This window comes from Gekko japonicus, unplaced genomic scaffold (genome assembly GCF_001447785.1).
Source record: "Gekko japonicus isolate JY-2015 unplaced genomic scaffold, Gekko_japonicus_V1.1 scaffold785, whole genome shotgun sequence".
Classification (NCBI taxonomy): Eukaryota; Metazoa; Chordata; class Lepidosauria; order Squamata; family Gekkonidae; genus Gekko; species Gekko japonicus.
In genome coordinates, this window is record NW_015160232.1 from 40429 (window position 1) to 61227 (window position 20799).

General features: G+C 45.2%; 1 protein-coding gene across 2 annotated transcripts in view; it reads right to left on the bottom strand.

The window, feature by feature from the left end:
• The window catches only part of NOD1 (nucleotide binding oligomerization domain containing 1), a 56019-nt gene that overhangs the window by 23497 nt on the left and 11723 nt on the right, over positions 1-20799 (bottom strand). For both annotated transcript variants that reach the window (XM_015412443.1, XM_015412436.1), the window contains exons 2-7: positions 18604-18943; positions 14835-15009; positions 9666-11469; positions 7250-7333; positions 3146-3229; positions 1822-1905 (exon numbers count right to left, since the gene is read on the bottom strand). In XM_015412443.1, the coding sequence (XP_015267929.1) occupies positions 1822-1905; positions 3146-3229; positions 7250-7333; positions 9666-11469; positions 14835-15009; positions 18604-18852 (2480 nt within the window). In that variant the 5' untranslated portion in view covers positions 18853-18943. The remainder of the gene's footprint in view (positions 1-1821; positions 1906-3145; positions 3230-7249; positions 7334-9665; positions 11470-14834; positions 15010-18603; positions 18944-20799) is intronic.

Sequence of the window (20799 nt, forward strand, 5' to 3'; positions counted from 1 at the left end):
TTAAATCTAAGATAGAAATGTCATCAAGATGGGAGAAATTCCAGCTAAAATTGAAAAATAAAATGGAAAATAAAGGATGTACCTGAATTGGTATAATAAATCTGGTGAGAATTAGGAACAGTTTATAACTTAATAATAGCAGTGCAAATATTTAGGATCAATTTATGGCAAAGCAAGAGATATTACTCCACATCTGCATTTTCATAAATAGTGTTAAGACAGAGATCACCGATTATCTCAAAAAGTAGGAGATCTTGAGTAGCAAATCAAGAGATCGGTAAATGGCAAACCAATTGTACTGTTTCATACCGCTACAGGATTTTTTCTTGGATTTTCTGAAAATTTCAGCTCTTGTGCACATATTTGTTTCTTGAAAAGCTAGAGTAGTGATTTAAACCAAGGTCACACTTCCATACATGTGTGCTTGAAAGAAGCCCCCAATGTTACGCAGGAGGCAGCTCTGGCTGTCTAAATGATACGCTTACAATACAACTGATTCTTTGGCATTAAAGGCCAAAATAGAGACCTGGAAAACATTTCTGCCTCAATGTACTACACTACCTGCTCGTAACAGCCAGGGTGCCTATTAAACCTTGCATACCAGGAAACCCGGGAGCCACACCCTTATTTCAGCGCTACAAATGGGACACATGGACAGAGAGCAGTCAGCTGTATCGTAGCCAGGGGTCATTTCCTGCTGGAGCGCACAGGAGCGGAGCTCCGGCAGTAAAGAACCCAGGGGGCGGGCACATGCAGCAAGCCCCACCCCCTGCTCCCAGCAACCCTCAGTCAGAGCAAGAACCAGCCAGGTAAGCTGCAGAGCCCCCACCCCCGTCCAAAACAGTCCAGTGGCACCTTTAAGTCCAAGTTTTATTCAGGTACAAGCTCTCCGTCCTCTGCGAGGACTCCCAATAGCTAGGAATCCAAAACAGTCCAGTGGAGTCTGAGCTGTGGCTGTTGCCTTCTGACACACTTCCAGTGATGTCAGGGGGTGTGGCACATGCAAATAAGTTATGCTAATGAGTTATGCTAATGAGCTCCTGCACCTCTTTTTCTACGAAATGACCCCTGATCGTAGCTCTTATGAACTGAGAACGCTGCACGGCCTTGATGGTGATGCCACAAGCAGCAGACTATGATCTCAAACACAGAGCCAGACCACACACACGGCAGGGATGCCCCTTGAAACCACACCCCCTTCAACATGTGTTAAGTCACCCTAACCATAACATTCTATGCATACAATCTACACTTTGCCTTTATCATGATAAACCCTGTGCAATGGCCACCGCTATCAAGAGTTTATTTACTTATTCATTAAAACATTTATTATCTTGCCTTTCCTCATGGTTCAAGGCACACAATGGATACTTGTAAGAGCTGTGGCCACATCTGGGATCACTCCTGAAGATGAGCTGTGGCTCTGTGGTAGCGCATCTGTTTTGCACGCAGAAGATCCCAGGTTCAATCCCTGGCATCTCCGGTTTAAAAAAAAGGAATCAGGTAGTATGTGATGTGCAAGACCTCCACATGAGACCCTAGAAAGCTGCTGCCAGTCTGAGTAGACAATACCATCTTTGATGGAGTGAGGGTATGCGTCAGTAAGGCAGCTTCCTATGTTCTAACTTGAAGGCAATGGAGGGAGTTCAGGTTGGCTACGAAGAACCCAATGATGGGATGGGACAATAAACTTGACTCAGCTAGAGAATCAGGCAATGTGAACAAGCAGGATTCAGAAAGATAAACACTTGCTTCTTTCCAAATAAATTTAAAAAGATACAGCTATTAAAAATCAACAGGGACAAAACTGATCTCACTTACCCGATTTCATACATAGTTTTACTCTTCTGGATGGCATAAGCGAGGCTTTTCCCTCCCTCAGTGGTTATTCTGTTGGCTCCTATTCTGCACAGAAACGTATTAATTGCACATCTTTAGCCTGAAGTCAAGTCAATACTTCTTTCAAAGCAATTCATTATTTCGGTGCTATTTCAGACACTGACCACAGTGCTAGAGTAGATGCCTTCATATGGATCTCACTCAGCTCAAATGCACATGAGACAAAAGACACACACAGATTTTACTTGGGGGGGGGGGGAATCAATCTAGACACGAGATGTGTTAAACGGCTCTCCCTGTGTCCTCCCCCCAATGAATCTTCAAAATGGGTCTTGAGTGGAAGCGCTAGTCTTGGACTCATTGGACTGGGTCCAAACTAGATTAACAATTGCCCGCAATTGCCCCTTCTCACTGCAGACACACACCCCTTGTCAATCCTCAGGATCCCCTGTCCCCCCAGGAGCAGCAGTTTGTGGAGATCTGCAGTGGGGGGGGGGGAGGCAGGAAAGTTCCATTCTGCCGATGGAAAATTTAGTCTGGGCACAACACTGTGCCCATCCCTCTGTTCTCTCCCGGGGACTTCGAGTGACCTGTATGTCAAGTTCCAGACAATGGGGAATGAAAACATCCCTGACCAATAGGGCATTAACAGAAAGTTAATTTCAAGCTAGTGTCGCATGATTTTCCTTTCTTCATAAACAGAGAAAGTCGGGTCCCTACCTTTTGCTTATTAACAACCAACAACAACAATGATAATAAATTATTATAAGCAAAGGCTCACAAGAGAAAAGGCCACTCCGATGACGCTTTGATTAATAATAAATAACCAGACCTATGGGGACAGTGTCCATGGTTAATGGGTTACCAGCGTGAATTCCACACAAAGCGGAATTCACAAGCTGCTCTATAAAGACCGATGGTGACAGCAGACGTACATTGCCTTGGATCCTGCCCAAAATCTCTGCTGATGGAAGGCAGGCTTTCTGCCAGCAGAGTATGATTACTCCCTCTCCCCTTCTGATGCCTTCTGAAGTGCTGCGCCTGGAGGACAGATGTTCCTCTGGCACAGCCCAACAGAGGAGTTGGGGGTCTGCTGCAAGAGGGGGAAATGGTCAAAAATCGCTCCTCCCTTGTGCAGGTGGCAGGACCCGACCCACTGTCAAAGTCAGAGGCACGTAACGTGGCAGAAGATGCAGCTAACCCCGGATGAGCTTCAGTCAGTACAAGAAAAATTATCCTTCTCCCTATTGGCCAAGTTTCTCTTGCACCAAGACATGTAGTAATGAGAGAAAATGCAGATACCTACTTAACGTATATGAGACTTGGGCATTCTTCAATGAGTCTTGCAACGTATTTGGCTCCAATGTCAGTGATCTGGTTGTTATACAAGCTTTTTTTGGGGGGGGGGGAAATAAATAAGTGAATACAAGTTTACAGTTGACATTTGGAACAGAAACAAACTTCATAGGCTTATCACGTATAGACAATCTAAGTACTTAGGTTGTTAGTTCTTTGGGGCACAGGTCTACTTTATCAGTTGCAAAAGCACCTAGTGAGTATACTCTCAGATGCTACCTGCCCAAATGAATTAAGCAGCCCGACACAATTTTTTCCAGTACTCAGTTCCCCCAACCAAGCTAAGCACATTCCCTTACATAACCAGTTTGTAAGCATGTATCACTTGCTGGGTTGGACACAAACTGGTTGTGCATTCAGAAATGCATCTCAGTGAGGATGCAACCTGTTGGCTTTACGTCGCTACGTTGGCGCTTTACATTGCATCTAGATCTCCACCCACGTACTAATATTACTAGCTGCACATTACCATGAGCGACTAGATCTGAATCTAGGATTCCATGTGAGGGAATGATAACAACAACATCATAAAATAAGGAGCTCTCTTTAAGACTGAAAATGTTTTAGAAAGGGGGGGGAACCTCTCTCTTTTAAGTAAGCCTCTCTAAAGGATTATTGCTGAGGTGGCCTTAATAGTATGAAAAAGCTTTAACAGCCACTACAAATGAGAAACCTTTCTCACGATAGTACCAAGATCCAAGTATAAAACACGTGAGCATTGTGTCACCTTTGAAGGATGCCTACAGGCAGTGTTCCCTCTAAGCTGAGCTAGTGTGAGCTAGCTCACAGTTTTTTAGCCTCCGGCTCACACATTTTTGTCTTGGCTCAGGAAGGAGGGCTTCAGAGCAAACTAATTTACACAGTAGCCAAATCGCTCGCTCACAACCTTAATGCCAATAGCTCACAAAGTAGAATTTTTGCTCACAAGACTCCACAGCTTAGAGGGAACATTGCCTACGGGTATAAACTGTGATCTTTCCCTTCAGAATACTTGCAAGGGGGCCCAATTGCTTCCTTGATGCCATTCATGTATAGTTTGAAAGGTATAAGCTGTGATTTATTTATGTGAACAATTTTCTTACCAGCATGAGGAATCACACACCAAACAACTTGGAGTATACATTGGAGAGGTGATATCAAAAAGCAATATAGTAAAAAAAAAAGTTGTTGCCCTGTTGCTGTTGTTGCCCCACTGAGGCTCAAGAAGAATCCCTTGGCACTCTTGGCACATACACGTACAACATATGTACATAAATGCATTTTTGTTTGTATTATACTGTTCAATTGCATTGCTTTTGAGCTGTTGTAATCTGCCTTGAGCCTCATATGAGAAAGAGGGATTGCAAATGAAATAAGCAAATAAAAGTTCAACTCCTGGTGACTGCAACAGCAGGTGATAGGAGCAATCCTACACAGGTCTTTCTCAGAAGTAAGTCCCATATTATTTAATGGGGCCTACTCCCAAGGAAGTCACTTCAACCTATGACTTTCATGTATGAATCAATCAGAGATTGAATATCAGAGACAGATGTTTCGTACTGCCTCAAACACACTGCTTTTCAATGGAAGCAGTTCACACAGTCAGCTGTGAATCAAGTGTTTTGTAATCAAACACGGATTTCTCAGTAATCCCTTCGGCTTTGGTGACATCCACCCTTTGAGGGAATAAAGAAGGACTAGTTTCTGGAAAAAGTTGTCTCTCTTCTCATGGTACCTGGATATTTTATTTAAAACATTTAGGTTCTGCTTTCCTGCTAATCTAGGCCCTCAAGCCAAGCCAACAACAACAACAGCAAAATATAATAGAAACACAAAGATAAAATATGTAATATTACATATTTCTGTTTATAATAGAAACTGAAATATAAAAACAAGAAGCAGATCCAGTAGCTGAGGAAAGTAAAACAAAAACAAAAAAACCCTATACCAGTGGAAGCTTTTTTCCTTGACACATAAAAATTAACAGCAGGCCAAGCTACCCCAAAACCTCATAACGGGGGCTTAGAAAGATCCTCCAGACCACCAAGAATATGTCCTAGCCTCTTTTTAAGGAATTCAACAGGCTTTATTTACCTATTGGTTTGGTGTAGTGGTTAAGTGCGCGGACTCTAATCTGAGAGAACCGGGTTTGATTCCCCACTCCTCCACTTACAGCTGCTGGATGACCTCGGGCAAGCCATAGTTCTGACAAGAGCTGTCCTTGAAAGGGCAGTTCTGGAAAGAGCTCTCTCAGCCCCACCTACCTCACAAGGTGTCTGTTGTGGGGAAGGGAAGGGAAAGGAGTTTGTAAGCCGCTCTGAGACGCCGAGTGAAGGGTGGGGAATAAATCCAATCTCTTCTTCTTCTTCTAATACACAACTTGAACTTAGAGGCCCTAGTTATGGTTGCCACCCTCCAGGTGGCACCTGGAGATCTCCTGCTATTACAATTGGTTTCCAGGTGGCCAGGATCAGTCCCCCTGGAGAAAATGGCTGCTTTGGAGGGTGGATTCTGTGGTATTATACCCTGCTGAGATCTCTCCCCTCCCTAAACCCTGCCCTCCCCAGGCTCCACCCCCAAAATCTCCAGGTATTTCCCAGTCCAGAGCTGGCAGTCATAGCCCTAACGACAACCACGCCAGCGGCCATCTTACAAGACCTAGTCTTGGGTTTTCCTCCCAGACATCTCCTGCAAACACAAGCTCTGTACTGACTGTACAGCCAGTTAATATACTTGTTACCACTTGAAACACTAAACAGAAGAGGCCCCCTCACCTCTACGCATGAGAGCATCCAAAGCAATGCCTCAGCAGAAGATCTTAGGAGCAGGTCCATATGTGAGAAGAAGGGTCTAAAGGAAGTGTGAACCTATGGTTATTTGAAGTGGCAAATCAAAACACCAGAAACTTGGAAACAGTTATGATCTTTCTTTTTTTAAAAGTCCAATGTGGGGCATCTTTTCTGTCTATACGTACGAAGGGCATGTGATAGGGCAGCCACATGTCTTTATTCACATGTCGGTCCCGTTCACACAGAGAGCAAGAAGTAATGGGCAGTCATGTTGATTTTACATGAAGATACACACACAGGAGAGCTAAAGGCCTCCACCCCCCCTTACCTGCCCGAACTCACTGAACTCTGTTTCTTGAACCACTTGTCCCCCAGCCCTGTTTTCGTACTGAAAGTGAGTTGGGCTTGGAAGGAAAGTGTTTAAAGCATCACAAAACAGGTAAAGGCAAAGTGGGAGAGAGGCTGCAGCTGCCCTTACCTGCATGCTCTGCTTCCCATAAAAGAAATGGCTATCCCACCAACCTTACATTTGGGTCAGACACGTAAATGCCTGGCTTCACCCTTAAGCTTTAGTGTCAATTCACCTACTGAATTCACCTACTGAATCTTTAAGGAAAAAAGAGTTGACTCATATAACTAACTAGGGTGTCCAGGTCTCCCCTGGTCACTGGTGGGGGATGGGGGGAGTAAGGTTCTCAGAATCACAGAGTAGGAAGGGACCTCCAGGATCATCTAGTCCAACCCCTTGCCCAATGCAGGAAATCCGCAACTACCTCCTCCCCACACACCCCCAGTGACCCCCTCCTCCATGCCCAGAAGATTGCAAAAAAACCCACAAAACCCTCCAGGATCCCTGGCCAAACTGGCCTGTAGAAAATTGCTTCCTGACAGCTCGAAGCTGGGAAACTCCTGGAGATTTGGGTACGGAGGCAGTGGTATACAATGCCTTCAAAGCAGCCATTTTCTCCAGGGGGACTGATGAGCTGAGCTGTAATTCCAGGGGATCCTCCGGTCCCACCTGGAGGCTGGCATCCTTATAGCTAACTGAACTGGCACCTTAAACAAGTAGGCTGAGTGGATTCACACAGACTTTGATGTGAGAACATGAGGACTGATTCACCCTATGTCAAGTACAAGTTAATTCTATGGTTGTACGCTGCATGCAGGTTGAGTGGATGCTTGCTGAAGTTATCCCAATACAGCTTTAAAATGCTTCTCTCTGCTCTATTCACAACCCTCCTTGCAGTCAACAGAATTCATTCTTAATCTGCATCATTCATACGTACCCCAAATAAGTCACAATTTTGTACTTCGACAGTTCATCATAAAGCACTCTTATTCCTTGATCTGTGATCTGGTTAACGCTTACCCTAAATTAAAACAGATAAATGGCGGGGGGGGGGGGGGGGGGAGAGAAGAATAATGGATGGCTCAGTGATATGCATTGAAGAGACACACAAAATCATGTAACAACCACACACGTTTTCTTTCCAACACCATAATTCCAAGTTTGGAAGACATTGCAGAGAGAGAGTTTTCTGTATATAAAGCACACAAAAAGGTAATGTGGGCATTGTGTAAAACTACATATAATTCAGAAAGTTAAAAATCTATAAGCAGGCCGACATCTTCATCTTCCCAAAGATTATTCTGAATGTACCCCAGAAAAAGAATCCCACGTGGGCCTAGCCTTAGGTATTTGATGAATAAGCAGGGCCACATGTATTCTGAGATTCTGGGCAGCAATCACACAAGTGAAAAGCCTGTTAATGGAGTTCAGAATTGAGTGGCATCCTGGGAATATTAAACTTTGATTAACAAACAGCAAGTTTCTACAAGCTTTTAGGACTGTGGGGAAAATAAACCTTAAGTGTGCGAAGCTTCCAAAGACTGGGTGTCAGTAGTGCTACCAGGGATCAGAGCATGCAGATCTATTTATTAGATTTATTAGGCTGCCCTTCCCTGCAAGCAGGGCTCAGGGTGGCTTACAACAGAACAAGTATGATTAATTAGTGAGCTGCATCTTGTCAGCTCTCGGAAGCTAAGCAGTGTCGATCCCGGTTAGTATTTGGATGGGAGACCGCCAAGGAATACCAGGGCAATGACATGAAAACCCTATGGGGTTTGCCATAAGTCAGATGTCACTTGATGGCACTTCCAACCACCACCATCTGAGAAGTATGTAACTAGCCCGAGCTCTTCCACCAGGCCTTCAGTCAAGGAGCTGCATCAAACAACTGAAAAGTGACAGAGCTCTGTGCCTTGGTTTTATCATCAACAGCCTGTGCCCGCTGCACAAATAAATAGACCAAGATGAGCCATCAAGTTAGATCACCTGAACATACCATCAGGACTGTTACCGCCATCTTTAAGCCATGTTATTAGTACTAGAATCATAGAATGTTAGAGTTGGAAGGGACCTTGCAGGTCATCTAGTCCAACCCCCTGCACTCTGCAGGAGCACAGCTGAAAGATAGCTCTACAACAAACCTGAAAGATGATCGTCCAGCCTCTGCTTGAAAATGTCCAGCGAAGGAGCATCCACCACCTCCCGAGGCAGACTGTTCCACTGCTCAACCACTCTTACAGTTAGGAAGTTTCTCCTGATATTTAGCCAGTAACGACTCCCTTGTAATTTCCACCCATTAGATCTAGTCTTGCAATCCGGAGCAAGAGAGAATGGATCTGCTCCATCTTCTACATGACAGCCCTTCAAATACTTGAAGACTGCAATCATGTCCCCTCTAAGCCTTCTCTTTCCCAGGCTAAACATACCCAACTCTTTCAGCCTTTCCCCGTAAGACTTGGATTCCAACCCTCTCACCATCCTGGTTGCCCTCTTCTGGACATGCTCGAGCTTGTCAACATCCTTCCTAAAATGTGGTGCCCAAAACTGGACACAGTACTCCAGGTGAGGCCTGACCATAGCAGAATAGAGCGGAACTACCACCTCCCGTGATCTGGACACAATGCTTCTGTTAATGCATCCTAAGATTGCATTAGCTTTCTTTGCAGTCACATCGCACTGCAGGCTCATGTTTCACTTGTGATCAACCAGAACACCTAGATCCCTTTCACATTAGCTGCTGTCAAGCCAAGTCCCTCCCATTCTATATCTGTGCCTTTGATTTTTTGTACCTAAGTGTAGGACTTTGCACTTATCTCTACTGAAATTCATTTTATTTGTCTCAGCCCACTGTTCCAGCCTATCTAGATCATTTTGAATCCTGACTCTGTCTTCTTCAGAATTAGCAATCCCTCCCAGCTTCGTGTCATCTGCAGATATGATAAGCATAACCCTATATGTCTTCCTCCAGGTCATTTATAAAAACACTGAACAACACCAGGCCCAGGACCGAGCCCCGCGGCACTCCACTCGAGACTTCCCTCCATGTAGACGCAGAGCCATTTACGAGCACTCGTTGGGTATGATTTTTCAACCAACCATGAATCCATCCAACGGTTGCACCATCCAGCCCACACTTAACCAGCTTATCCTCAAGGATATCATGAGAAACTTTGTCAAATGCTACTGTTACCAGCACTCTACGATAGCTGGATTCTTTTATGATTGTTTTATGACTGTTTTACAATTGTTATTCATGTGTTTTAATCTTCTGTGTAAGCCGCCCTGTGCCTGCTTCAGTGGGGAGGGCAGGGTATAAACTGAATAAATAAATAAATAAATAAATAAGAACTCACCTGAGCACTGCCAGCCTGCTGAAGCAAGGCAAAAGTTGCTTTATACCATAATCATTGATATTGTTGTTGTCCAGGTCAAGAGCCAGGCGCTTCTGGAAATGATGCATGACAAAGGAAATGGCGCTGCAGTCGGCAGAATAGGCATTGCAGTAGGTCAGCTTGACATAGTTTGCGCGCATGCCCTTGGCAACCACCCTCCCCACTTTCTCACTCTGCGTCTCATAGATGCACCTCAGCATCCAAATAAAATTGGGCATAACTTGAACCTGTTTGTATTGCTTTAGTCTTGCTCGGGTGAGGCTCCTTAGGTGGGACTTCATGCTCTCAAAGAAATAGGCAAGGAGCACCTTCCTCTTCTTCTTAATCGATGCCGGTGAAACCAAATGCCCCAAGAGCTTCTGCCTGGCCTTGGAAAGCAGGCCACAAAGGAAGAGGTTGGTAAAATGAAAGTGCTCGTTATTCCGGAAGGGATCTGCTCCGGTTGGTCGGTAATTATTCAACCAGCGGATTGGAAAGCAAGTTCGCAGGGCAGTGTCTGGTGTGGCGCATTCGGCAAAAAACTTCAGTAGCTCCTTTCCACCCACTTTCTCGTCAGTAACTAGGAACAGAGCTGTGAAAAAGGACTGCAAAGTCAGGTGCAAGAATTCATAGGAAGATTGGTCTCCACAGTCTCCATAGGTAGGAACGGCTCTGAGGAACCCCAAGTGCAAATCCTGCTCACAGAGGCTGGTGGTGATCTCGTCTTGGTCAAAAACAAAGAGAGACTTCTCCATCCCCGTGTGTGCTATTTTACTCAGTGCGAACAATGTTTCTTTTTTGGACCTAAATGTCTCCACTTGACTTCTGTTATTCTTCTTCAGCAAGTTGGTCTTCTGAGTTCGGTTCAAGTGGACTTCAGTCATGAGCAAGAAAATATCTGTTAAGGTAACGTTGCAGTCAGGGAGCTCATGGCTGTCAAACGCAGAGTAGAAATGATCATAACATTTGAAGATAATCCAGCAAAATAAAGGCACAGTACATAAACTGCTCATATTCGGGTTGGCTTCCAGCTGGTTCAAAACCAAAGTCCGACACCCTTCATCTCTGAAGAACATTTTGGTATATTCTTTCAGGTTACTGCTGGAAAACCCTCGGAGATAAACCTTCTTCCTAACAATGTTTTTATGGATTTCTGTACCAGTCCTTGCTGTCAGGATTTTCTTAGATCCTTTCAGAAGTTTCCCGCTAAGGAGACCCACCAGGAGAACAAGAGCATGGATAGATTCATTGGGTGAGCAATTCTCAGGCACACTGCTGAGATCAAAGTCAGAATTAATCTCATCAAAGCCATCAAATGTAAACAGGACTGTGTGAGGGAACTTCAGAATGAAGTAAAAAACCTCCTCTGGGTCCTGGTCTGGGAAACAATTGTACTTGAAGAGGAGGTCTTTCAAACATATAGCTTCATCCTGTTTAAAACAGCTAAACATCCGGCATCGGAAGCGGAAGAAAAATTTGGCTCCTACATTGAATTCACCCTTAGCCCACAGATTCTGCATCTTTTGCAGCAACATTGATTTTCCAATCCCTGCATCACCAAAGACATAGACTGTCTCACCATCTCCATTAATTAAACCAATGTTATCATCAAGTAGGTCTTCCAGGCCATTCACACTACCAAGTTTCTCATTTTTGTGATTGATGAACTCCATAATGTTGGCAGAATAAGTTTCTTCAAGCAACATGTCCTCCTTCTGGGCATACGAAGAGATGAACTTTGTGTCCCGTCCCAATTCATCTCTAAGTTTCTGGTGATACCTGCTAACTAAAGACAATTTGAGCATTGTTAAAAGAAATCCTGCAGCAGCAGAACCAGCATGAGGAATACTAAGAGCTACTTTGAACATTAAAGAAGCCCTACAAAATTAATGGCTGGGATTTAAAGACTAATTGTACAAGGCCTGGGATTCTTTTGGCCTTATTTGTGGAAAAATAAACACACTTTCATTTGACCCCCAAAGTCAACATGTTCAATGCCAGGTAGGTTTCTGTGGGGAGGGAGTTTCACAGCACAATGACAGAAAAGGATTTGTTCCTGGAACCACCTTGCTTCCAAAAGTGGAAACACACCTAGCAGACCCTCCGAACTTGATCCTAACTGTCCAATAGGTTCATAAAGGGGAAGGTACACCTTGAAACACCATGGACCCAGAATGTTTAGTGCTTTATAAAGAACTACCAGCCCTGAACTGCATAGCCCCAGGCTAGCCCAATCACATCAGCTCTTGGAAACTAAGCAGGGGCTGTGGCTCAGTGGTAGAATGTCTGCTTGGCATGCAGAAGGTCCGAAGTTCAATCCCCAGCATCTGCAGTTAAAGAGGAACAGGCAGTGGTTGATGTGAAGGCCCTCTGCTGAGACCCTAAAGAGCTACTGCCAGTCTCAGTAGACAATAGTAACTTTGATGGACTGATGATCTGATTCAGTATAAGGCAGTTTCATGTATTCGTGGCTAGTATTTGGATGGGAGATCTACAGTACCAGGGTCATGACACAGAGGCAGGCCACGGCAAACCACCCCTGAATGGCTCTTGCCTTGGAAACCCTACAGAGTCGTCATAAGTCAGCTGTGACTTGATGGCACTTTCCACCACCAGATAGCAACCAACACTTTGAACTGTGCCTGAAAGCAAATTAACAGCCAGCGTCATTTTCCAAAATTCCTGTAACCTGCCCAGTCTTTCTGCTGCACTTCAGTCTTCAAGGGCACCTCGACAAGGAGCTTACTGCAGTAACTGCAGTAACCTAACCTGGATGGCCCTGGGACCCACTGTATGTCACCAGAGAAGTGATAACTATAGAAAAATTACACTTCCAAAGAAAATATTGCCGCTGATGCAGCAGCCACAGTAGGTTAAAAGGGGTATAATGCCACAGGAGAGCCCCGTGACACTATCCGATTGATTACCATTAATATCCGTTCCTTTTGAAGAATGTTTCACTAACACCAAGGCAATAACGGATCATAATTGTCTCTAATAGCAAATTTCACAGTCAAGTGCTTAATTATGAAGGCTGGTGGTGATCTCATCTTGGGCTATGAGGCTACCCACAGCCAAGATCAGGGTTTCTACATACTCAGTAGACTCCCTGAGTATTCACAAATGCATCCCATTGTAAATTTAAAAAGGAGGGAGAAAAAAAACCCATACATACACACATACACTCCGAAAACCACCTGATGAAGACTGAGAGTGCTCACTCGCATTAAGATATTAAGAACAGAAGAGAGTCAATTAAAGGTGATGGGGGAGGGAACAGAGGCAACCTGAGACACTGGACTTCTCAAATATTTTATAGTATCCTGAAAGGGGGAATGTTCTAATAAATTATCCATTTCTCCCACCCACCTGGATTATTCATAGATCCTCCACGTTGTTCCTATATCTAACAGGAAAGTAAATGTTTCTTACCCAACACAATAGCAGCAAAACCAGGCCACCCACAGACAAGGAAGGGTTTTCTATAGAGTCAGGGAGACTTAAAAAAAATGAGAATAGAAAGTCAGGACCTAACTACATGTTACATTTTCCTCACTTCCTCCTCAGGTCTACCATGAATAGGGATGGGCAGAAACCAGAAAAATGTGGTTCAGTTTGGTTCATGGTTTGCGGTGTGCCCGGTTCGCAGCAAACCATCATGAACTTTTAGCCACCACAAATCATCATGAACTTTTAGCCACCAAATGAACTGGTTTGGTTTGTGAGGGTCATAATGCAGTAGCATGGTCCCCCTGTATGCTAGAGACATGAAAGTTGCAGGGGATATCCACTGACTCTCCTCTACCTGCCTTCCAAGTTTGGTGTGGATTGGATTTATGAGCTCTGAGTTACAGCCCTCCAGAGAAGGTGCCCCAAGGAAAGTGCTTTCTGGGGAAATCACAAGCACAGATTCAGGAGTGTATAGAACAGACCCTATAAAGCCTAGAGGCATCAGACTCGCAGGGGACTTCCCCCTGATGCTCCTCCTCATGCCCTCCAAGTTATGTGCAGATTGGATTTAGGGGGTCTGAATTATGACCCCCCAAAGAAGATGCCTTCAGGAAAGTGCTTTTGGGGGAAATGTCAGGCACAGGTTCAAACGTGCAAGCTACACACATCAAACGCACAGGGAACCTACTAGTGTTTCCAAGGCTGCAGAATTCTGCCCCCCCCCTGTTGCTTTGAAGTTTGGTAAACATTTTGTTTGAGTGGAGATAGTCTGTCTGGAAACGTATCCATTCACGACCCAGTACAAACTGCCATAAAAAGCAGTTCATGGAAAGTCCTTGCTGGTTGACCTGTCGTGAACTTCAGTTTGCGAAACACAAACTGGCCAAAATTCATCACAGACTTTAGTTTATGAGTTGGTTCGTGCCCATTCCTAGCCATGAAGACTTTCAATTAGACGTGTCTTGCAAGTTTTATGCTTGGAACGCAATTGCCAGTTGTGTAGGAACATAATTCATATCAGGAACACAGTGCATGTGAAGAGGAAATATTCCTGGGGAACTGCAGTTTGCTTCACTGGGAAACAAATTTGCCTATATATTGCAAACAGTGGGTCCCAAGGCTATTTCAGGCCAGAAAATCTGGATATAGGGGAAATTTTAAAATCTCTTACTTGTCCTCACTAACATGGGTGTGTGCTCGACCAATCATTTGCCCACCTGTGGCAGACAAGCTCCCCCCTTCAATCATCCAGACTTGAGCACCACAGCTCCCAGGATGGGTAGGCCCAGGGCTGGAAACCCTACCGAGTGCCTATCGGAAAGGTAGCGAAACACAGAGAGCTGCAGATCAGACAGAAGTTTCTGCATACTAGGGGATGGGGGAACTCCAGAAAAGTGCAGGGGAAAATTGCTTCGTAAATTAAAAAGAAGTCCTACCCCACTCCAAATGGCCTAATGGGAAGTAAGTTATGCTCATTCATCTTGGAATGTTAAAAGCTGTTAAGGATCAGTTAAAGGAACAAATGAAAGAAAGCAGAAGGGGAAGTTGGTCTCCTCAAGCCTCTTAATTTACAACATTCTGGAGGAGAAGATTATGGCTGGGGAGGATTTTCTCCATCATTTCCTCTCTGCACTTCATGAGTCCTTGTGGGCTGACCAACACCTTGAAGAGAGAACAAACTCTTGAAGTAGGACCTCCTACCTGGGTCGGTATTTTCCACAGGTTTCTTAGTAATGACTTCTGTAGGGTGAAACCCAATCTCTTCCAACCATGGACGAAGATCATAATAAGCATCGGCAACTTGCTGCAGGACATAGATGCAATACTCCGAGACTTCCTCTCCTTTGCTCTGGGCCAAATCCAAAATTTTACGGACCTATTTAAAGACCACATAGGTAGGCACTGAGGCTGCTGTATATATAAAGTCTGGATACATTAAGTCTCTAAAACACTCTCAGGCTTTGTACAGCTGATGGATGGAGCAGAACAACACTGCCAATCTTCCCCTTAATGCTACCACTGCAGTAACGCCAACTCAGAACCAATAACTAGTTAGTTAACTATACAAATGTAACAGAGGAAAAAGCCCTGCTGGGGGGGAGAGGGGTTTGTTTGCTTTATTTTTGTTTTCTAATTGCTAATTGCAGCTGCTCCCCCTAGTTCTACAAACATCAACCAATGAAGTGATGGGAGTGATGAGGCCAGACAGCAAACAGCTCACTCCTAAGGCCATACTTTACAAAACGTGGTTGGATAAACTGATTTACCAGGACTGGAAATGAACAAGAGCTGATCCAACAAAAAAACGACTCTCAGAACACTTCCTAAGGAAGTGGAACATGGGACTCTTACTAGTTGGCCCTGCTTTCGCAATACTCAGGTATCCATAGACATAGTTTTGTTTTGTTTTTTGAAGTAAATGTCACCCATGCGAGAAGGCAGCATGGTGGAAACAGGTACAACCATCTATACTGAACTGCCCTACAGCGATGACACCCCATGAGTTTTCTGCAAGGACACTGACCTTTCAAGAGAATTCACACACACACACCCCAGCCAGTGTGGTGTAGTGGTGAAGAGTGTCAGACTTGGATCCGGAAGACCCAAGTTTGAGTCCCCACCAATGCTCCCTCTAAGCTGTGGAGTCTTGTGAGCAAAAATTCAACTTTGTGAGCTACTGGCATTAAAGTTGTGAGCGAGCGATTTGGCTGCTGCATAAATTAGCTTTGCTCTGGAGCCATCCTTCCTGTGCGAAGGCAAAAATGTGTGAGCCGGAGGCTGAAAAACTGTGAGCTAGCTCACACTAGCTCAGCTTAGAGGGAACACTGGTCCCCACTGGTGCCATGGAAACTCGCTGAGTGACCTTGAGGCAGTCAAACACTCTCTCAGTCCAACCTACCTCACAGGGTTGTGTGAGGATAAAATGGAGAAGAGGAGAACAATGCAATCCTCCTTGGGTTCCACTGGGGAGAAAGCTGGGGCTATGAACCAATAAATAAATCAACAACCCGCCTTGTGGGTTTCTCTAGCATTTAGCTAACCAAGGTAATTGTTCAATGGGATGAAACAATCTCTGTCTGGCTCGCTCCTCTAATCAGAACATAATTTGTGACCAAAACAGGCTCCAAAGGCTGCTTCATGTGTTATGACTTCAACAGATATCATACCGTACAGATCTTCATTTTGTACCCACTGAGGCTCCAATCTAGCACGCGGTTGTAGCTACACTACAAACCCTATGATTTAAGGACTGCAGCACGAAACCACAGCATCTGAAGACCCCGCAGTCTTTCTTTCACCTCTAAGCATATAAGAAGGATCTGCCATGGGCCATCCACACATTGTTGCATATTGCACTCTCTTTGTGCTGTAGCCATCATTTGCAACTCTATTATCCAACGTGGACAAGCCAGTCCAGTCATGAATGATTGCTACAGTGCAATGAGAACATAATATCCAATGACATGTGGATGCAGGCATGGTTCTGTACAAAAATGTTTGACTTCAACCCATGCAGTTTTACAGGTATCCAACCTGAATGTGTGCCACAGCCCTTAAGGTGGCTTGAATATATGGCAGTGTGCAAAGCAATAAATTTAACGCACCAGCAAAAAATCCACACTTTCTGTAATGTTCATGGGGAAATGGACTGTTCTCTTTCAAGTTCTCGGATCTGCTGTCAAACAATATAAATACATTTCCACAGAACGATAAGAGTCACTGGGAAGCAGGGGGATCTGCACCGTGACACGTAAACATCTCGACTGACCACAGAGAGGAGTACGGACACTTCAAATGCTGAATAACTGGTTCATCAAGCAAATCAGTCAGAGACAGTTGTGAAGTAGTAATTATTAACTGGAGAAACAGCCCAAGAGGCACCCATTTCAGTCCCTGAAAGAATAAACTCTCGAGGCAGGAAATCGAAGGGCCCGCAAACCCTTTTGAAAAGACAGAAAGCATCTACTGTTCCAGGCAGCCAGGATGTGTATGGAGTTACTGACAAATGAAGAAAATCATTATTAGCTTGAAATGGTGCAATGAACACTCATTCTCTCTGTCTCTCCAAATAAATACCACCTGAGAAACAACAGTGAGCAGAGACAACGTACAGCCAAAGTTTATGTAGCATTATTCAAGTGGCCAATGCCTCCTCTCTTTTAGTCGCTGCCACACACAGAGGACTGGATCCATACTAACATTTCTGCGTGCACAAGGACCTCCACTCCGGGGGGGGGGGGCAGGTGTCCAGTAAACCCTCGGCCTCCCCTGCTGAAGCCACCATCTCCACATGGCCCAGGCTAAGAAGATCCAGAGACCAATGGCGCCAGCTGGAAATCTCTGCACAAGGATAAAGAGTGTCTTCTGTTTTAATCTATGCTGTTTTCAAACTGTATTAATTGTTTTGTATTTATATACTCCCTTGGATTGCAAGAAGATCAAATCAGTCAATCCTAAAAGAAATCAACCCTGACTGTTCCCTGGAAGGCCGGATAATGAAACTGAAGCTCAAATACTTTGGCCACCAAATGAGAAGGGAGCACTCACTGGAGAAGACCCTGATGCTGGGAAAGATCGAAGGTCAAAGAAGATGGGGACGGCAAAGAATGAGATGGTTAGACAGTGTCATAGATGCAATGAACATGAAGTTGAGCAAACTTCGGAGGATGGGGGGAAACAGGAAGGCCTGGTGTGATCTAGTCCATGGGGTCGCAAAGAGTCGGACTCAACTGTGCGACTGAACAACATTTATATTTAATATGTATTGAATTTTTTTTTATATGTTCCAGATATTCGGTTTGTGATCCGCCCTGAGCCCGCTTGTGGGGAGGTCGGAATATAAATTTAAAATAAATACATAAATTTTCCCACCTCCTCCCTTCCACAGTAGCCTGAAATTCCCCTCCACGTCTTGTTCCTGTGGGTCTCTATCCTCCAAGTACAGGATACAGGGGGATTCAGACTTCTGTGGGAAGGGGAGGAAGGAAAATCACTCTCCGTGAGCAGAAATCCTTGTCTCTGCAGAAACGTCTAGTCTATACGTAAATTCCCACATTCCCCAAGGAACCTGCTTCCCCGTGAAGTCATGTAAGAATATTCCAGAGTTCTCTTCTGATCTGCTTTCCAAAGATGGGCCTTTCTTCCAAGGTGGGCTGAAGCACCCTGAGAAAGACTGGAGCACATCTAATCTGACACATTCACATGGACAATTTAGGTGCGGAGTCATATCCTTTTTTAAGAAGGCGTCTCTTCTTGCCTCCTGATTTTAATGGCCTTTTCTGATTACAAATGCTCCTCCAGCACACGAACCACCAGCAGACTGGAACAGGTGTGCTTCGAGCCATTCAGTAGAGGCAGCAGCAGGAGCAATTGATCGATGGGAACGGGCAGCTCCCTTTGGATTAGCAGCCACACTTTGAATGGACGGGCTCTGAGTGTAAATAACAGAAAAACAGGAGAAACCTAATACCTTGTCTGCTTGTGTAGGATACTGAGCAGCAATCTCTGCATCCTCATTTGAGAAATATTCATTCTTAATCAAGTTGTCAATCAAACACTGGGTGTTACGGATTCTGCTGACCAGCAGCTCTCTGTGCACTTTCAGCAAGGTGACGAAAGACGGTGGGCCAGATCCTGAAGGTGCTTGGGACAGGCTCTCCACATTACCAATCAGCCGACCTTCCATGGCGATGACAGCAAGATGCCGTTTGTTCCACATTCATCTTTGGAAAGCTGCGGAAGTGTGGCGTGAAGTCAAGAGGGGTGCTGATTCTGAGCACAGTGCATGATTGTCCTCCACCTTGCTAGGCCTGCAAACAGCATAGAATATCCATTCAATACAGCCAGAACAGAAAGAAAACACACTCAAGCCCCTCAAGTCCACTGTTGCTTGCAAGTACGTTTGTAGATAATTTAGATAAGCAATGAATTCAGGTAGACCCCGCGGAAAAGGTATGTCTGCTATGCCTTCAGAAACATAACGCTCTGAATCAGGCCTTCATTTTACCATATGAAATGTGTTCAGATTTTGATGAGTGTCATTTGTGCAATAACCTGGAGATCAAACCGATGTAGCTGCATCCTTATACTGTAGTGGGGGGGGGGGGGGGGGGAGGAGAAAGAATTAAAACAAGGCTAAGCTGGCAACAGAAGTTTTGGGGGGAGGGCCCTAGGAACTGTGCCCTTGAACCCTGCTGGAATCAACCCCCCAGGATTGTCATGGACCAGCCAAGCCCAACAGAGCAAAGAGATGCTGAAGGCTCCTCTGAGGAAGAGGCAGCTGGCAGACCTGGCCCCAGCCCACAGCCAGTGGCAGAGGCGCTGGAGGAGGAGGAGGCCGTCTCTGAGGGGCCAGATCTAGCTCCTCGGCCAGGAACCCCAGCCCTGAGCTGGCAACAGAGAGTCAGCTGCCAGTCAGTTCACACACATACATCCCATCACCAGAGCCTCGGGAACGCCGTAGGAGGAAGATGAGGAGAGATCTTCCAAGGCAGAAGGCACAGTGCCCGCCTGGCAGCAAGCACCGGCCCAGCACCAACAGAGAGGAGGAGTGCTTGCAGGAGCAGGGCTGAGGCAGCCGGCAGGTGCATGGCTCAGTACAGGCTGCTGGGTGGTGGCTTAGAAGCAGCAGAGAAGGGAGTGGCTGCATGGAAGTCATTTGTCTGTTAGCTGTTGACTTTGCTGCCTGTGCTCTGGACTGATTTCTTTGTCTCCGACCCTGGCCTGCATCTTTGTTCTTGGATTTTCCTCTGGACTTGAAGCTGTGTTGCCTACCCTGTCTGTGCCTGAACCCTGAAATGTATTTTGATGCTTAGCCCTGGGATTGCTCTATACACTCTGATGCCTAGAAACTGCCTCTGGGTGCCTGCTGGGTGCCAGCAATCAGGACAGGGATCAATGCAGTTTCCCCTTGCAGCTTTTAGGACATGTCTGAGAAACTGCATCCAAAACAAAAAAGCACAAAAAACAACCCTCTTCTTTTTTGTTGTTGAATTACTCACAACACTCCTTCTGCAAGCGAGGAGGGACAATGAAGCCACTGGCACACATGCATAAGAAACAGCTAAACGGTTGTGCAGCAAACAGTCCCTGTTTTAAATTTTAAAGCCTGGAAGATGGCAGTCACTGAGCTTCCTAAGAAATCACTAGTAATTGAGAGACAGAAGCCATGGAATAATAACCTTTATAAAAGACCAACTAAAAACAAGAGCACACAGAGTGCAAGCTGTCTCCAGAGCTACCATTTGCATCATTATTTTAGTCAGGGCTCTTTTTGTAGAAAAAGCCCAGCAGGAACTCATTAGCATAATAGGCCACACCCAACAGCAGGAACTCATTAGCATTAGGCCACACCCCTGACAGCACAGCTCATTAGCACATTAGCCCGCACCCTCATGTTACCAGAAGTGTGGTTATCCAGCCACACCCACCTTTTGCTTGTTATTGTTTACCTTGTTTGTTGTCAAAACCCAGGGCTTTTTGTAGCAGGAACTCCTTTGCATGTTAGGCCACACACCCCTAACGTAGCCAATCCTAATGAGTTTCTGCTGTTGGGTGTGGCCTATTATGCTAATGAGTTCCTGCTGGGCGTGGCCAACTTGGGAGCCAGCCGGAACTCCATTCCTGTGCGTTCCTGCCCCAAAATAGCCCTGATTTTAGTTATTTT